This window comes from Marmota monax, unplaced genomic scaffold (assembly GCF_021218885.2).
Source record: "Marmota monax isolate L192 unplaced genomic scaffold, Marmota_monax_Labrador192_F-V1.1 WCK01_AAM20220418_F8-fsc00022, whole genome shotgun sequence".
In the NCBI taxonomy this organism is placed as follows: domain Eukaryota; kingdom Metazoa; phylum Chordata; class Mammalia; order Rodentia; family Sciuridae; genus Marmota; species Marmota monax.
Window position 1 is genome coordinate 22,841,260 of NW_026695215.1, and position 18,583 is coordinate 22,859,842.

General features: G+C 39.3%; 1 protein-coding gene across 1 annotated transcript in view; it reads right to left on the bottom strand.

The window, feature by feature from the left end:
- Acp3 (acid phosphatase 3) overlaps nucleotides 1-18,583 on the bottom strand; it is a 53,610-nt gene that overhangs the window by 16,393 nt on the left and 18,634 nt on the right. The window contains exons 5-9 of the mRNA XM_046431254.2: nucleotides 15,027-15,125; nucleotides 9,858-9,950; nucleotides 7,160-7,292; nucleotides 3,026-3,108; nucleotides 1,104-1,207 (exon numbers count right to left, since the gene is read on the bottom strand). Of these exons, the coding sequence (XP_046287210.1) occupies nucleotides 1,104-1,207; nucleotides 3,026-3,108; nucleotides 7,160-7,292; nucleotides 9,858-9,950; nucleotides 15,027-15,125 (512 nt within the window). The remainder of the gene's footprint in view (nucleotides 1-1,103; nucleotides 1,208-3,025; nucleotides 3,109-7,159; nucleotides 7,293-9,857; nucleotides 9,951-15,026; nucleotides 15,126-18,583) is intronic.

Sequence of the window (18,583 nt, forward strand, 5' to 3'; positions counted from 1 at the left end):
CTTCATCATGGTGTCACCCAGTTAGAGGTTCAATAAAGAAAACATCTACCCTTCCCTAACTGTGTAGGACTCACTTTCTTCATAAGGAGTGAAGGTATTGGTTGAGAATTAGGTCTTTATACTGCGACTTTCCTGTTCTACATATTCGGGGGACCAAAAACATGTATCCAAAACAACAAAGCTAGCAGAATTAAGTTCAGAGCCTTTTGTTTCAAGATTATGGAGAACTTCAAGATGGCAGCAGCAGATTGTCAAGACAAGCATGAGCTCTTCTGAGTGAGGGGCCGGGGGTGTCAGGCTGGTCCTGCCTGTAGTTGCTGAGATTATCTTGAAAGGAAGGCACAATTAATCTCCCCAACCAACCCTGGAACACAGCTCTGGGGTCACTGCCTTAACTTGGCCCCTTCTTTTCCTTTATTTCTTCAATAATATCCCATGAGTTCTGGTGACTTGCCAAAAAACAACTCCTCTTGCAAATGATACAAAGTTTTGGTGTGACCTTGTCTATGGTAACCAACTCTTCCTGGTTTATCCAACTCGCCCCATTTTAACAATAAAAGTCACCTATTCTGGGAGCTCCCTCAGTTTTGGGTAAAATGTGACATTTGGTCTCTCAAATCTAACCTTCCTACTATTTAAACAAGGGCTTGGTCACCTGGGAAAGGCCACACCAGGTAAACACCAGCCAGAAGAATCTTTACTGGTGAATGTGACTCACCAGGAGCTGCCTGGGTGTGTTCAAAGTCTTTTAATTGAAATACTTTTGTTGTTTAAGCACCAAGCACCTTCATTTTTCTCATGACGTCTTCTATCAGGCTGTTTTTACCAACAGAACTATGTAATGTCAGCAAACTTAGAATACCTTAATTTTAAAAAAATTAATTTCTGTTTTTTTAGAATGGTTCTGTAAAATTGTTCCATCTACTATGTTATGTACATTATTTTCAAATAAAAGACTTCATGACAACAAAAAAGCCCTAACAGATCCTATTACTACCATTCTTTCCTCCAAATATAAAAGCAAACCAAAGACAGACACAACCACCCTTATGCCAACAATAGCAATAATAAAAAAGCCTGGGGGCCACTCATCAGGCACTTACCCTTTGTCAAGGTACAATTCCACTAAGTGGCAAGAAGCATAGGGAGGAAGGATTCCGTTGAAAACATCTAGCGCCATCTGTAGGCCACTCACAGTAGTGTCATGCTACAGAAACTCGGAACAAATCATTTTCAATCATTTTACTGCTGGTTCAGATTTGCATTCAATAGATATGCACTTGTAGAGCACCACTAGAGTTTCCCATTCAATTTAATTTCCCTTACTCCCAATGTCTTAATAAGTACTAAGGACTAAGTATAATAAGTAATAAGGAAAGAGTTAATTTTACTTCAGCATCTGCTGCTGTGTGCTAGATAGTAAGATTTACATACATATTCCCACTTGAAAAATGAAGAAACTGAGATCCAGAGACATTAAGTAACTTGCTTATCATCAAATAAGCATCGAATAAAGTAAACTTGAATCAAGTCTTCTCAGTCCTGTGCCTTTTCCCAGTAAAGCAAATCTCTGCTTTTGCTTGTTCCATTGATTTTTTTCATTAAACTTTAAGATATTTTAGAACACATTAATGCTAAATTATATTTTTCTATAGATTAGTATCATTGTACTTTAAAGTTGTGGAAGAGTATATGAGGCCATAAATGTTTTAGGGAGGTTAAAATATAAGGAAGCTTAAACACAATTGTAGCTTAAACATAATTGTAGCAGGGCACAGTGGTGCACACCAGTAATCCCAGTGACTTGGGAGGCTGAGGCAGGAGGAACTCAAGTTTGAAGCCAGCCTCAGTAATTTAGTGGGACAACTCAGCAAGACCCTATTTCAAAATTTAAAAAAAGAAAAAAATAAGGGCTGGGGATATAATTCAATGGTAAAGTGCCTCTGGATTCAATCCCCTTAACCCCTGCCAAAAAATAAAAAATAAAATAAATAAAGTTAAATGTTTGCCTCAGAGTGGCTGAAAGGTATACAGGATGATTTTCAATCCTGGCATTGATTAGCTATCTGGTGTTAGGTAATTCTCAACTTCCACATCTATAAAGTGGGGACCACATTTCACTGTCCAAACTGTATGACAGTGTACACCTATTCAAAAGGGGTGAGGACTAATCTAAAAAAAAAAAAAAACAAAGAAAAAGAAAAGGAGCAACAGAATTTGATAGAAGTCACACAACAAGTTAGAAAAAGAAACCAGATTAGAAGCTAAAAAAGCACAGAATCAGCTCATTTCAGGCCTACTTTTCTCTAGCCTATTCCATATGGAGGATAATATAATAATCAAGCTTCCCTGTATCTTCAGCCATGAATGAAAACATGGCTTTCTCCAGTCAAATCAGAGTTTCCCTAATAACCGAGCAAACCCCTTTTCCTGTCCTCTTGCTGCCCTGGTTTTAGATCTCTCTGTTTTTCTAGATATTACATAAGCTTTATAACTAGGTGCCGGTTCCAGATTCTGGTCTTTCTACAAGATAATTAATTTCTGAAATGCTGCCTCCATCCTGTCCTCCCTGCCCTGACCTCCCTGAGCAAATCCCTTCCGGGTGGGGGGAGTCTCCCCTGCTTCATTTCTCTCCTTACATTTTACCCTAAGAAGCATGATCTTCAAGCTGCCTTCCAGCTCAAACATTCTGAGACTCTGTATCAAAGTTGCCTGAGTCTACCTGCTTATCTACCTGCCTATCTCTCCCATCTCCTGCAACAGAGAGGTGGCCACCCTTTAGGAGGCCCCAAAGCCCTTGCTTGAATGGTATTTCCACACTGCTTTGGTGTTTGTTTTCTTGTTAGCATTACCATTAAATTGTAAATTCCTCAAGGGCCAGAATGACACATTTAATCTTCACATCTTTGTGCAGATGCCTACCATTCCCTGGGTAATGGGGAAGTAATCAGGATCAAGATGAGGTTCCTCTAAGAGATCACACACTTAAAACAAATGGGTGTTAAATGAAGACAGAAATACTTACCGCAGAATACATGACAAATTTTTTGTAGTTTTGGGATTGAGTTGCGCTCTTCAGGTGATTAAGAATTTCACTGACCAGGACACCTTAAGGAGAGAGATCAATAATGGAGCTGAACCAAACAAGGCTTATATTTTAGTTTTCAAACTTATTCATAAATGGGGATGTTCTCTGATGATTTATCAAGAGAGGCAAAGACCTAACTTTGGTTGAGCCTCAGCTATGTGCTGGGTAGCATAACTTACACACATTTTTTTTAAACTGATGTTTCAGTCTTGTCCCTCATTTATAGCTAAAAAAGCTGAAGCACAGAGACATTAAGTGACTCACCCATCTGGGAAAGGAGACCTAGACTGGTGCATTCTAGAACTCTCCTGTAATGGGTTCTGTTAAATTTCAGTTTAGGAGGCTGATAACTTGGAAGTAATTTCAGATTTTTTTTCCAGATCTTACAAGACAGTTGTCAGCCAATGATCATCTCCTGAGCAGAACTGAAATGACTGCAGGGCATGTACTTCTGTCTTCACCTCCTTTTTTCACTCTCCAACAGTCAGGTTTATGGGAGGCCTTGGGAGAAAGCAATTCTCCAGATGTGTGCACAGATCATGGGTTGCCTGTGGACCATTTCTTCAGATTATCCTGGGGGTCACTATTGGGGAGCAGCCAGAATCTTTAGCTCTCACTATCTGTCATCAGTAGAGGGGAGCTTTCTGCCCTTCACATCCAAACACCTGACTTTTGTTGCTCCTGAGGTGACGAAAGGCAGGTGCACAGAGCACAGTCTCTATGTTGTTTGCAGATGCTGAAAGCTGTGGTGTACCTCCCAGTGCCAGATTCTGCTTGAGGACACGTTGCTTCATAGACTTCCATGACCAACTATGTTAGGGAGTCACAAAGAGACTTCTGTGTCTTGGCTGGTCGCTCTACTGTATATGTGTTCTCCTGGCTTACGAATGACCAATGGTGTGTGTTTGCTTTTGGCAATGAGCAGGCATGACATTAATAGACTATGATCCCAGATTCTGTAGTTGGCTCAGCAAGTTAACCCTGAGCAGCTATTCTGGGTCAGACACTGTGCTAGGTGAATCAGAGGAGTGTTATGAAATACTAGGAAGATATAGGCCTGTACACCAATTAGCACAATAAAGGGTTAATCAAGGAGGTAGGTGATCAGTTCTTTTTTCAGATGCTGGCATTTACCATGAATGAAAGAAACTGGATGCTGTTTTTCTAACAAGTCTCAATTTCTCTGGAATACTTTAGGGATTTACACTTGATCTTCATGCCACATTGGTACTAAACTCTGTTGCCAAATTTCTGGAAGTCATGACAATCATCTGCCAAAAGTGGCTTGCCCTTTGTCAACCTGTGCCTTTTTGGGCAGGCTGCAGCCTTGGTCACAAGGTATCAGTTCTTAGTTCTGGGTGATTATTCCCTAGTCCCAGGAGTAGCTAGGGGTGACTCTCAAATCATCTCTGGGCTCTGGCATGCCAATGTTCCATTTTATAGGCGGGATGGCAGAGGCTCAGAAAGGCTCAGTAACTTGCCCAAGATTGTGTGACTTGTAAGCAGAAAGCCTGGGTTTTGAACCCAGTATGTCAAAAATCCCTGTTCACTTAAAGCAAACTTCTAAATTCCCTGTGGCATCCTTTCTTAAATCTGCATGAACTAGACAAAACATTATTGATCAGAAAAAACAAACTTCACTTCTTTTACTCATGGGCTACAGAAAAAGTTGGCACATTTTTTTCCTGTAAAAGGTGACATGGTAAATGTTTTAGGCTTTGTGGGCCATTAGATCTGTTGCAACTTTTCAACTCTGCAGCGGTAGCATGAAAACTGCCAGAGACATTGCACAAATGAACAAATGGCTGCTTCAGTAAAACTCTATTTTCAAAAACAGGCAGTGAGCTGGATTTAGCTGTACACTCTAGTGTACAGCAAGAGTGGATGTTTGAAAAAAAAGAGTGGGTATTTGTTCCAAAACTAGTCTTGGGAGTTTTGGGGTGTGTGTATGTGTGCACATCACCAGACATTGTCACCTCTGAAATCAATTGGTGGAACAGAAATTCGGGTCAACGTCAGAAGATACTGGTCACAGTACTGATGTTCTTGTATTCTGTGTCAGCAGGACAATGGATGTTTTCTGTGCATGGCTGTGTTCAGCTGCTTCATCATTCAATAAGCATGTCGTTGACAAATCTTTCATGCTTAGTCAGATAGGAACAATAGGGCGGAGCTCGTGTTTTGGAAGAACCACGCAGGAAACAATTTTCTGGCTTATCAGTGGCACTGAACTTCCTCTAGGAAGTAGGGCAGGAGGGTTCCCACAAGTGCCAACCTATATAATCCATGACCAGAGAATACCTGAGGGAAGGACACTTACAGATAGAGTCTAGTTGAATCCACTTATCAGTTGGGGAAACTGACGCCCAGAGAGAGGAAGTGGCTTCCCCCAGTATAACCCTCCAGTAGACAAAGAGGGTAAGTGGGGAGGGAGGAGGAAAGATGAACACGTTGCTAGAGTAAACCCCATTTCATATATATATATATATATATATACATCTGCACAGCATTAGATTACTGTTCATTCCTTTCTGGTGTAAATCATTGGGATTTTACTAAACTGTGGATTCTAATTCAACAGTTTTCAAGTGGGGCCTGAGCTTCTGCATTTCCAGCCAGCTGTTAGGTAAGGGGATGTTGCAGGCCAATAGGCTGCACTTGGAATAGTGAAGGGCCAGATTCTTGAATCCATCACGATGAGGCTGAGGGGAAATAAATCTTGATTCTGGTGCACCAGAAATGAGGCCTGGTGCTTATGTAGCCAGTGAGACCCTTCCTGGGGTCTGCTCCTATACACAGTCTGTACCTTGCCTGGTAATTTTTCTGACATGCTAGGTTTCATCTAAGACTCCTCTCTGGATGTGCTCTCTTCCTCAAGGGCTGGGCTTGTTGCTTGTGCCATTCTTAACGTGGAGCAAAGACCTGAACATTTCCGTTGGGTCTGATTCTGTACCATGCTATGGGCACTTTGTCACAGCAGCTTTGCAACATCCTCATGTCATTAGGGACCACTGTCCTGCATTATTAGCCCCAACCTCACATTCATTTCACATGAATTTGCTTCTAATCATCCTGGTTTCATGTCTTATTAGCTCTTCTCTTGGTTACAGCTTGTCTCACTCTATACCTAAGGTGTAGCCCTGCTTTTCTAGCTATAATTGACTCCATAACTGACTTCTAGCTCTAATTGTCAGAATTCTCGGCTGCTATGCATTCTCTTGGGATTCTAATGGACCTGTCCTTATCAGGTGAATAGCATTTGGCAGGAATCCTGATGTGATCATACCAGTTTCCTCAAAATGTCTAAAATAGGCATGTCCTCACATTAACCATCTCTGAGCCTGGCACCCCACTTGGTGTTTTGGCGTGTCCACCTAGCTGCCCTCACAGGCCGCAGCCTCTATCTCTAACCCACCTGGTCCTGGCTTCTTTCCTCTACTCACCTGTCCTCATCACAGGGGCCCAGAATCCTCCTGCTTGGGTCTACCTTCAAGATGGCAGGGTCTCCTGTGCTGGGAAAAGCCAATTCTATCCGAGAAGAGGCATCACTGACAAATAAATCTCAATACCTTTCAACACCAGTGAAACAATTCAAGCTGCGTCATAAACTTATCAATTGTAATAAATAAAATATATAGATCCTGCAAAATAGGTTCTATTAACTTTTAATCATGTCTTATAGGCTCCCAGGCACAAGTGATTTTCTTTGGACTCAGATATGAATCCTTGGTTATTTCATCTGGATAAAGAGATCTGGACAGAAAGGACCATTTATTTAGTGTTAGCTCAAAGCTTTCATTTTCCAGATGAGAAAATTAAGGCCCAGAGTGTATAATATTGATGATTACAGTAACACAATGTTTGCTGACAGTGTATTATGTACCAGCTGCTGTTTGTTCTAAATCCTTTGAATACATTCATTCATTTTAACCCTGTCTATGAAGCAGGTGTTATTGTTACAGTTTTAAGAGATCTGTCTGAGGTCACTCAGTGGGTCAGTGATAGGACTGTGACTCAGACTCAGACCACAACCACAAATCCAAAACACATCTCATTTTCAAAAAAACTTACCTCCCTGGAGTCTACTTTTCTCCTTCTGCTTATGAATTCCAAAAAGGGACAGAATGGATAATTCTGATAATTCTTTCAACTTAGCCATGGTGTCCTTAGTGGCCCAGGAGGGTAAAGTGAAATTGTGGACAGCCTGTATCAAAGAAAAAAGAAGAAAACATTTGTGCATTTTTTTTTAATTAATGACTATCCTCTTTGTTGATTTTTTAAAAATCTTCTTTGGCCCCACAAGAACCACTGGGGCCAGCCTTTCTTGTCCTGCCACTTCTTTTAAAGACTTTATATCCACAATAGAAAGTGATATTGATTTTCAGAAGAAAAAAAGTACAGAAACTAAATGTCCCCTTTCTACCAAGTTTATAGTTTTTGACTTAACTCTGGATAAACGAGTGATTCTTATTTTGCAGAACAAGAGTGCAGAAGGGCAAGGATGTGGCTCCTTCCTTTATGCAAGAGTTAGAAATCTTTCTTTGAATCTGTGGGGGAAGGAATAAGCTTACAGGGTAAGATGGTATTTTCTCTGAAGCTGAATGAGCTGTCTGAGAGGCTTGTTAGGATAGGCAATGTATTTTGCTGGAGCCTTCAATAATAGATACCCATCCCTGTGAACTTAAAAGTTTATACCTGGGGCACAGTAGGGACTGGGTAGATGTTTGTTAAACATGAACAAGTTTCAGGCAGTGCAGGTAGAGACCTAGTGTCATTATTTATTACCCATTAGAAAAAAACTGATTAGGAGTTCCCTAGTTTCAGAGAGAGAGAGAGAGAGAGAGAGAGAGAGAGAGACTGATTGATCATGAAAGAGCAGAACAAAGTGACACAGAAGTAAGAAAGAGAGACACGAGAAAGATACCACATAACGTGGTCTCCTTATGGAATAGGTCAGATCAAACTGATGTGTGGAGTTAGCCTACTTTAGGCCTTGCGTTTAATCCCCAAAACAAAACCCACCAACGAAAGAACCAAAATAAAACTAGAGTAAGGAACTAAAACGGTGGGTTCTTGTCTCCATTGAAAATGTCTTCGAGGCTAACAAATTTCATTGAAACAGATGTTGATGATAAAGTGAAAATATTGAAAGAGTAGCTTGAGTTGGGCTAATGAACTACCAAAGAGGGGGCACATGGTGTCATCTGTTACTGAGATGGAACTATAAAAGTAATTGCTGCCCCTAACTCCCCCATGAGGAACTCAAAAAATCAGAAGTGGATGGTCAGGTGAATGGTCAGAACTGTGCCAACTGTGCTGGGAAAACAGGAAAACACTCCTTTTGCTAGCGATGATGAACATTTTTTTCATATATTTGTAGATTGATTGTATATCATCATCTGAGAAGTGTCTGTTCAGGTCCTTGCAATTAGAGAAATGCAAATCAAAACCACTCTAAGATTTCATCTCACTCCAGTCAGAATGGCAGCTATTATGAAGACAACAATAAGTGTTGGCAAGGATGTGGGGGAAAAGGTACGCTCATACACTGCTGGTTGGACTGCAAATTGGTGCAACCAATATGGAAAGCAGTATGGAGATTTCTTGGAAAATTGGGAATGGAACCACCATTTGACCCAGCTATCTCTCTCCTTGGACTATACCCAAAGGACTTAAAAACAGCATACTACAGGGACACAGCCACATCAATGTTTATAGCAGCACAATTCACAATAGATAAACTGTGGAACCAACCTAGATGCCCTTCAGTAGATGAATTAATTTAAAAAATGTGGCATATATACACAACAGAATATTACTCAGCAATAAAAGAGAATAAAATCATGGCATTTGCAGGTAAATGGATGGAGTTAGAGAAGATAATGCTAAGTGAAGTTAGCCAACCCCCCCCCCCCTCAAAAAATGCCGAATGTTTTCTCTGATATAAGGTGACTGACTCATAGTGAGGTAGGGAGGGGGAGCATGGGAGGAAAAGATGAACTCTAGATAGGGCAGAGGGGTAGGAGGGGAAGGGAGGGGGCAAGAGGTTAGCAATGATGGTGGAATGTGATGGACATTATTATCTAAAGTACATGTATGAAGACATGAATTGGTGTGAATATACTTTGTATATAACCAGAGACATGAAAAATTGTGCTCTATATGTGTAATAAGAATTGTAATGCATTCTGCTGTCATATATAAATAAAAAAAGGAAAAAAAGAGAAAACACTCCTTTTGGCCAGAAGGTGGAGCCTGGTGAGTGAAAAATACCGGGAACTTTGAAAAACACAGCCCTAGTTTATCTAGCTACAAAATTAATTCAAATGCATCACACAGTAAAGAAGTTCTCTCCTGACAGGCCAATTTTGATAGCCTGGCTTACAGTTGGCTTGTGTATTAGAGACGAGGCAAGTTTTCTCCCTTCTTTCTGTGTAACAAACATTTCGTTTTTCATTGAAATGCTTGATGGGAATCCAGCATTCCTCAATGACTAAGTAAATAAGCATCACTGTATAGAAAAAAAATAATTCTGTTTGCAGTTTTCTAAAGGGTAAAACCATAAAATAATGCAGAGAAAAGAGAAGTCAGAATTTTCAAGCTCATGTAAGAAAAATCTGAAGTTATGTTTCAATATCAAAGGGAGTAACAAGTAAAAATTTGTAAGAAAAAAATGCAAGTGTATTTGTCTATTTCAAAATAGGCATAAAGCATAAAACTGGATAGCAAATATATTTATGTTTATATAGATATATATTTTTTCTTTTACCTCACAATATAAAGGGTCATAGACTTTACTCCAAATTCCAAAAAGGTCCTGGCCATGGAATCCTGAAAGTTCTGGCAAGGTTGCTATAAAATCCTGGAACACAAGCAGAGAGAAAATATTTCTACATCAGGGTTTCTCATCTTTGGCATAGTTTGATATTTTGAGGCTCTCCTGCGCATTTGGAGGCTGGTTAGCAGTATCCTGGCCTCTCCCCACTACATGTCAGCAGCACTCCTCATCTTCCAGTTGTGACAACCCAAAATGTCTCCAGACATTGCCAAGTGTTCCCTGTGAGGCAAATACGCTCCCCTGAGAACCTCTGTTCTTCACAGAAGACTGCACCAGTAACACTGGCTATGGTATATGCCAACCAAATAATTTTATACACACTAATTTATTGTTTCTCATTAATACATTAAAATTGCAGACGAATGCTGGCTTTCTGCCACCTGATCCAGGTTTGTGCTGGGATGGAATTGAAGCACTCTTCTTCAGATTCTCTTTGGAGGTAGGCCAAGTCGCAACTCAAAAATGTAAAGGAATGTCTGAGGTGAGAGTGACAGAAGAAAGTGGATCTCAGGCCAAAGCATCCCTGGAAAGCATGACAGAGGCAAAACCTGGTCTCTGGCTGTAACCATGAAATCTGGATGAAATGCAGACATTTCCTTGGGGTCTGTACTATTCTTGGATTGTCATAATGAGACCCATATTCAGCGATCTGATGAAATGGGCAGCAGTTTCTAGGAAGTCTTTTTTGAAAGACATCATTGATTGAACACATTTTCTAGGAAACCATAATTTGCCAATATTAATTCCAATATATTTCCATAAAATAAATAGAAATAATTGTTAAAGACCCCACTACCACCACTCTAAACGTAAAAGATCCAGGGTCAGATGATTTCATGGAGGGATTCTACCAAACTTTTTGAGAATAAGTGATTCCAATGCTACTTTAACTGTTCTGAAACAAAGAAAAAGAGAGCTTTCAAAAGGCATTTTATGAGTTAGGATCACATTAATACTGACAAAGACTGCCCAGAAAATAAAACTCTAATTTAATGTCACTTGTATTTACAATGCAGAAGCCCTAAGTAAAATATTAGCGAAGAACTCAATGTCACATTAAAAGAAAGGGAATATATTTGAGAAATGTAAAGATGGCTCAATATTAGTAAATCTAGGAATATAATTAATCATAGTAATTGATTCAAGGGAAAATAATTTGATTATATTTAAAATGTTAAAAAGATTGTTCAAAAGATTAAACAATCAAAATTGATTTTTAAAAGACACTCAAGAAAATAAGAAAGATGGATGGATGCTTGCTTAAAGTGATAAAAATGTGTCTACTGTATTTTGATTCAAAAGTCAGCATACTTAATAGGAGAAAACATCTAAGCTTGTAATAAGACCAGGATGCCCACTGACAATCCTACTATGTACTTTGATACTCTAAGTACTGACTAGTGCAGATAGGCAAAAGAAAGAGATTGCAGATGTAAATATTAGAAAACTAGAGGTAACAGCATACTACAGGGACACAGCCACATCAATGTTTATAGCAGCATGATTCACAATAGCTAAACTGTGGAACCAACCTAGATGCCCTTCAATAGATGAATTAATAAAAAATGTGGCATATATACACAATGGAATATTACTCAGCAATAAAAGAGAATAAAATCATGGCATTTGCAGATAAATGGATATAGTTAGAGAAGATAATGCTAAGTGAAGTTAGCCAATCCCCAAAAGACAAATGCCTAATGTTTTCTGATATAAGGAGGGTGATTCATAGTGGGGTAGGGACGGGAGCATGGGAGGAATAGACAAATTCTAGATAGAGCAGAGGGGTGGGAGGGGAATGGAGAGAACATGGGGTTAGAAATGATGGTGGAATGTGATGGACATCATATTATCTCAAATACATGTATGAAGACATGAATTGGTGTGAATATACTTTGTATACAACAGAGATATGAAAAACTGTGCTCTGTATGTGTAATAAGGATTGAATGTATTCTGCTGTCATATATAAATAAAAAAATAATAAAAAAAGAAAACTAGAGATAAGTAAGCCATTGTTATTTTTAGATATTTCCAACTTTATGATGAAGTTACCAGAAAGGTGTAAAGGCATATATGGAAAAAAATCCTAAAGTAATCTTTAATATAAGAACAGGAAGAATTATGCACATATTCTTGAAAAAAAGACTTTAACAGTGAGCTGGGTGCCGTGGCACATGTCTGCAATCCCAGCGGCTAGGGAGGCTGAGACGCGAGCACGGTGAGCTCAAAACCAGCCTCGGTAATCTCGAGGTGCTCAGCAACTCAGTGAGATCCTGTCTCTAAATAAAATACAAAAGTAGGGCTGAGGATGTGGCTTAGTGGTAGAGTGCACCTAAGTTTAATCCCCAGGACCAAAAAGAAAAAGAAAAAGAAAGACTTAATATTGAAAAGTTGCAAATTCTCCTTAAGTAACTTATAAATTATTATCTCAGTAAAAACACTAACAAGTTAAACAAGCTGATTCTAAAGTTCAGAAAGAAATTAAAAATATGGCCATGACAATTGTCAAGAATACAAGTAAAAATAAATGTTGGTGAGGATATGGGGAGAAGCGTGTACTCCTACATTGCTGGTGGGACTGCAAATTGGTACAACTACTCGGGAAAGTAGTATGGAGATTTCTGAAAAAAATAGAAATCGAACCTCCATTTGACCCAGGTATCCCACTCCTCAAAGGACTTAAAATCAGCATACTACAGTGCAGTAGCCACACCAATATTTATAGCAGTATAATTCACAACAGCCAAGCTATGGATCCAACTTAGGTGCCCTTCAACAGATGAATGAATAAATAAAATGTGGTATATATACACAATGGAATAGTTCTCAGCCATAAAGAAGAATGACTTTATGGCATTTGCCAATAAATGGATGGAATTGAAGGCTATTATGCTAAGTGAAAGAAGCCAGTCTCCAAAAGCAAAGGGTTGAATATTTTCTCTAATATGTGGAAGCTAAACCAAAATAGGTGTGGAGGGGGAAAGAATAGAAGAAAGATCAGTGGAGGAGATAAAGGGGAATGAAAGGAAGGGAGAAGAGATGGGATGGGGAAAGATAGTGAAAAGAATCTGCCCTAACATTTCTATGTATATATATGAGTATATCACAGTGACCCTCACCATGATGCACACACACAAGACACTAATTAAAAATAAAACTATAAGTAAATTGCAGAAAGACCAATGGAGTAGAGGGAAGGGAACGAAAGAAAGGAGAAAGGAAAGAGAAGGGGAAATACTGGGGACTGAACAAATATTTCATGGCACTATAATTATGTCAAAATAAATTCTATTGTCATGTACGACTAAAAAGAACCAATAAAAATACAACCGTGAAAACTCAGAAAACAGATCAATGAGGGTGAGCAGCACTTTAGGTATTGAAGTACATTATAAAGTCTCAGTAATTAAAACCATGTGTTTTTTTTTTTTTGGCTCATAAGAACAATGCAATAGAATACAAATTCCAGAAATTGTCTCCATCTATACAGGAATTTCAATATATAATATCTCAAATTAGTGGGAAAAGAGAAACCATTCAATAAATAGGGATGGGGAAATTAGATACTCTAACAGAAAAAAAAAAACTTAGGCAGGATGGATATCTAATACTACTTTACACTGTAAATGGGTGCAATATACAAATGCAGAAATAAAGCTGTAGTGAAATTAGAAGAAAGCATTCCTAGACTCGCTTAATAATCCAGAACCGAGGAAGCCTTTTCAAAATATAACTGAAAATGCAGAAGATACGTATGAATACATGGATTCACTTACAATCTACATGGCAAATTCATGAAAAACCAAGTCAGGAGACAGACAACAATATAATAAACACCCGTCATGTCACAGACAGAACTATTAAAATAGAGAGAGAAAAATTCTAAAACTTTGAAGAAAAAAGGAAACCACTAGTCCAACAAAAAATAGTCAAGTGAAAAGATTAGGAAAGAGAGACACATGGCATTTGACTGGATGGAGATGCTTGAGCTGGTAGAAGTTCTTGAGCACAGGCTCATGTAATGTGATGAGGGTGAGCTTCCTTGTCTTGCTCCTCATTGCAGAGAGGATGTATCTAGTGGTTCCATTTTCCCCTCATCAGATTGGCACACATTGCCAAAGTGGCCTGCACACTGTCGGCAAGGCCCTGGACATACAGGCTCTCTCATGCCTTTCTGCTGGGAGTGGAAATCGGTCCAACCTCTTCAGAGGATAATTTGATAATATTTCAAAGTAAGTCCAAATTTCTACTTCTGAGATATTATCCCGTGGATATTGTTATGAAATTATTTAGATGCCCAAGGTGTTCACACAGATGGTAAAAGAAAAAGAGGGGGGGATAACCCCCAATTCCATCAATAGGAAAGGATTAAAATAAATATTGGTATGTCCATAAATTCAGACACTGCACATTTGTAAACAAAACAAAAACAAAACAAAACAAAACAAAAAAAGAAAGAATGAAAAGAATAAGAATATTTTTATGTGCAGATATAACGTATTTCCAAGATATTTAATTCAATGAAAAAACAAGAACAAAAAAACCAAAGTGCCCAGCCCTATGAATAGTACATACTTTTTGTGGAATCAAAGGAGAAACTACCAGAATATACATGTATTAGTTGGTATAAGCATAAAAACCTGAAAGACTACATTAGAAAAAGAATGCTTTTGATTATTGGAGGGGTTATTAGAGACTTTCCACTGTATTCCTTTGGAAGATTATTTTTAAAATACAAAGCATTCCATCTTCTACCTTATGTGCCATCCTGAAATGGGGGTGACCTTCATAAAACAAAAAAAAGTCCTGTCCCTTGTGTAGGAAGACAGGCCCCAGTCACTTGGCCTCAGAAAGCACATGATTTTAGATTTCAGTTAGTCTCATCCAGCTACTCATGTGCACCTGATTCCTGCCAGGGACACGGGTACAGGATTTGGCTTTTCTACTGGTTGTGGCTCCCACATAGGGAAGGGGATCAGGTAGAGATGACTTTCCTCATTAAACATTCTAACCCATTGCTATCACCAGCCACCCGCAGACACATTCATCCCACCCTTTAAAGAAGCCAAAACTTTATTAAATAACCCCACTGTAAACCTTGTAAGGATGAAGCCTCTTCTGGAATTCCTCAGATTTCAAAGTCTCACGCTCAAGTTCTTGAAAACGAGGGCAGTTCCTGGAAGGCAGGTGGAGCAACTGGGGACAAAAGAAAGAGCATAAAGACCTTGATTGGCCAGAAGCACCTTGCCAAGGGAGCTGCGCCATTATTTTAAGCCTTGTTTGGTCAAAGGCAACCTTAATAAATTAAGATTCAAATATGCTAGACGTGCGCTCAATGCTAAAATAGGAGAAAACAAAACAAGTGGTCTAAGGTCTGAAAACCACAGCATCTGTAACCAGATCCTCCCACCCCCCCAAAAAATATCTTTATGATGATTTTTTTTTCTTCCATGAACTTGCCTAAATCGGAATGTGCTGTTTGTAAATATTCGCACTTGCTGTGAATTACTGTTATCTTGCTTCTTCCTCCTCCCCTTTCATTTCTAGCACTAGGTGCCCATTGGTTATATACCCTTCTCCCCCAGGAATATGGAAAATAAATTAGAGGTCGGGAAAGAATCTTAAAGAGATCAACAAACCATTCATTGACTTCGGTTCTTGCAAATTTGCAGACTGTTAAAATAAGGGTATATATTAAATGTATGGGAAAATATAATTTAAAGCCTATTAGGAGGACAAAATGATCATCCTAAAATGAGTTTACATCTGATGATCTCTTGGGGGTTTTAACTATGCTCTACAGGTGGGTGACACCCAAGTTCATTTTATGGCTCTTGCTTTCCTGTATTTGTCCTGTATTGCTGGACAACACTATTTGTATATTTCTCCTTGATTGTTGAAGACCTCTAACGTAACATGTACAGAGCCAAAGTGGACTTCCTTACTTTAAGCCATTTCTTCTTGATAATTTCTCCACTTTTGCCAATGGCAAAATTTACAGCATAGACTAATCACTTTTTGGGGCTCTATTTTCAAAATAGATCTAAAGTAGGCCCTTGACCTTTAAACCACTTTTGTTTGTCGGCTTTCAAAATACACCCAACAGACCCCTCTCTTTATCTTCATTGTCCCATAACAGTCACTGCCACTGTCATCTGTGTTTCAAATACTGTGAGTGCCTCCTATTTGGCCAATCAAAATACTTTTCTTCTGCCTTCACAATTCATTCTCCACACAGTAGCTATACTATTGTTTTTTATTTTTATCTTTTAAAGCATTCATCAGATCAGGTTATTTCGTGGTTCCCAACCTTCCTTAACTTTTCATTTGACCTGGAATAAAATCCACACTCAGCATGGCTTCAAAGAGTCTACAGGAAGGTGACCCCTAATAAACACTCTGCCATCCTCTCCTGTCCAGCAACACTGTGGGCCTTCTTGCTGTCTCTAAACACACAGGTTGAGGGTCTCTGCGTTAACTCCTCCCTGCCTGGAACAGATCCCCCACTGATACTCACCTTGGCTCGGCTCCTGCAGCCAGCCTGCATGTTAATGTGTTTACTTCTCTCAAAACACTTATCACCATCTGCAATTATTTTATTTACCTATTTTCTTATCCTATCAAATATAGACCCCACCAGGGGCTGCGGTTGTGGCTCAGTGGTAGAGCGCTTCCCTTAGCATGTGTGAGGAACTGGGTTTGATCCTCAGCAGCACATGAAAATAAATAAGTAAAATAATGGTATTGTGTCCATCTACAACTAAAAAAAAATTTTTTTTTAAACAGAGTATAGACCCTCAAGAGACCTAGCATCTTGTTTGACTGGTTCACTGCTATAGTGTCAACTCCTAGAACAGAGCTGGTGTGTTAGTGGCTGCTCAGAAAATGTTTCTAAGTTGCTTCCTGCCTTGTCATTTCTGCTCCTGTTGGTGACCTTGCTGGCTTTCCTTCCTCTGACATCTTTTATCATCTAACTTCAGGCCTTCATTTCCTCTTTGCTGAATTGCATCAACAAGTATTCTCTGAGGCTCCAGTGTCTGTTCCTTCTAAATCATTGTCATATGATACTGAAGAGTGTATGCATGCACCCCTCACCTTTCCTACCTCTGAGGTCTGGTTCAAGTCCTTACTCTAGGCAGATTTGAATCACTTCCCTGTGGGAGTTCCATGCAGGTTTTATTCTCTGAACTCGTCCAGCGTGTACAGCTTGTCTTTGACGTCATGTTCTACCATTTTGTTCTGCATGCTTCACTCATGATCATTTTCTTTCATCAAACAGATCATAAGTTAGGGAAGAAACTTGGCCTCGTGTTTTTCTTATATTTCTCTCTAATACCCAGCATAGGTCTGGGAGTAACCTTGTGTTGATTGATGATGGATTTGTTAGACTTCATAACTGACAGGAGAGCTTTGTTTGCTTTATTGAGCAGGTAGCTAGAAGCCAACAGTAGATAATCTTGCTTGTTTCCCTCTCCCTCTTTTTACCTCTTCTAATAGTATCTGGATTCTCTTTCTTTCTTTCTTTTTTAAAAATATTTATTCTCAAGTTTTAGGTGGACAAAATATCTTTATTTTACATTTATGTGGTGCTGAGGATTGAACCCAGTGCCTTATGCATGCTAGGCGAGTGCTCTACCACTGAACCACAACCCCAGCGCCCGGATTCTCTTTCTATGTAATTTAATTACTATCTTTCTGGATTACAGGTTAAATAGATATCCATGTTTGTGTTGGCTAAATCTGGTGCTCCTATTTGGTCTTTATCTCTGCAGAAAAGCCTATGGGAAAAATGATTTTTTTTCTCTTTGGAAGATAATTTTCACAAAATTTTAAGAACATGGATAATATAATACTTCACTCCTGATTCTATAAAGGAAGATGGTATATATAAACCATTCTGACTTTTCAGGACATACCACAGAAGTGGTCAATTTAGAATAGATTTATCTTGAGTGGGGTCGACAGGGGACAGCTGTTTCTACAAAGCACTTGGGGAAAATTCTTAAGCCACTAGGTACAACAATTAAGTCAAATCTCTAGAATTACTGGAAGGACAAAGAGGACAGCAACATATCCTGGAAGACACTGTTAAGTGTGTGTGGGGGTCACACTAAGCCTCAGGCATAGAGAGATAAGGTAGTGCTATGATTTGAAAATGTCCCCCAGTATTCCTGTGTTGGAGACACTGTCCCCAAATCAGTGGTGTTGAGAGGTGTGACCTTTGGTAGGTGACTGGTCCAAGAGGGCTCTGCCCTCATAAGTGGATTAATGGGTTATTATTATAGGAGTGGCTTTTAAAATTTCTTTTGTACAGGAGATTGAACCCAGGGACACTTAACCACTGAGCCACATCCCCAGCCCTTTTTTTATATTTTATTAGAGGCAAGGTCTCACTAAGTTGATTAGAGCCTTGCTAAGTTACTGGAGCTGGCTTTGAACTCATGATTCTCCTGACTCCACCTCCTGAGCCACTGGGATTACAGGTGTGCACCATCACACCAGGCTAGCTTTTTTTTTTTTTTTTTTTTAATAAAATCAAGTACTTTTTGCTTTATCTTGCCATGTGATACCTTCTGCCATGTCATGACGCAGCAAGGAAGCCCTCTTCAGAAGCTAAGCAGATGCTGGTGCCACATTCCTAGCCTCCTGGCCTC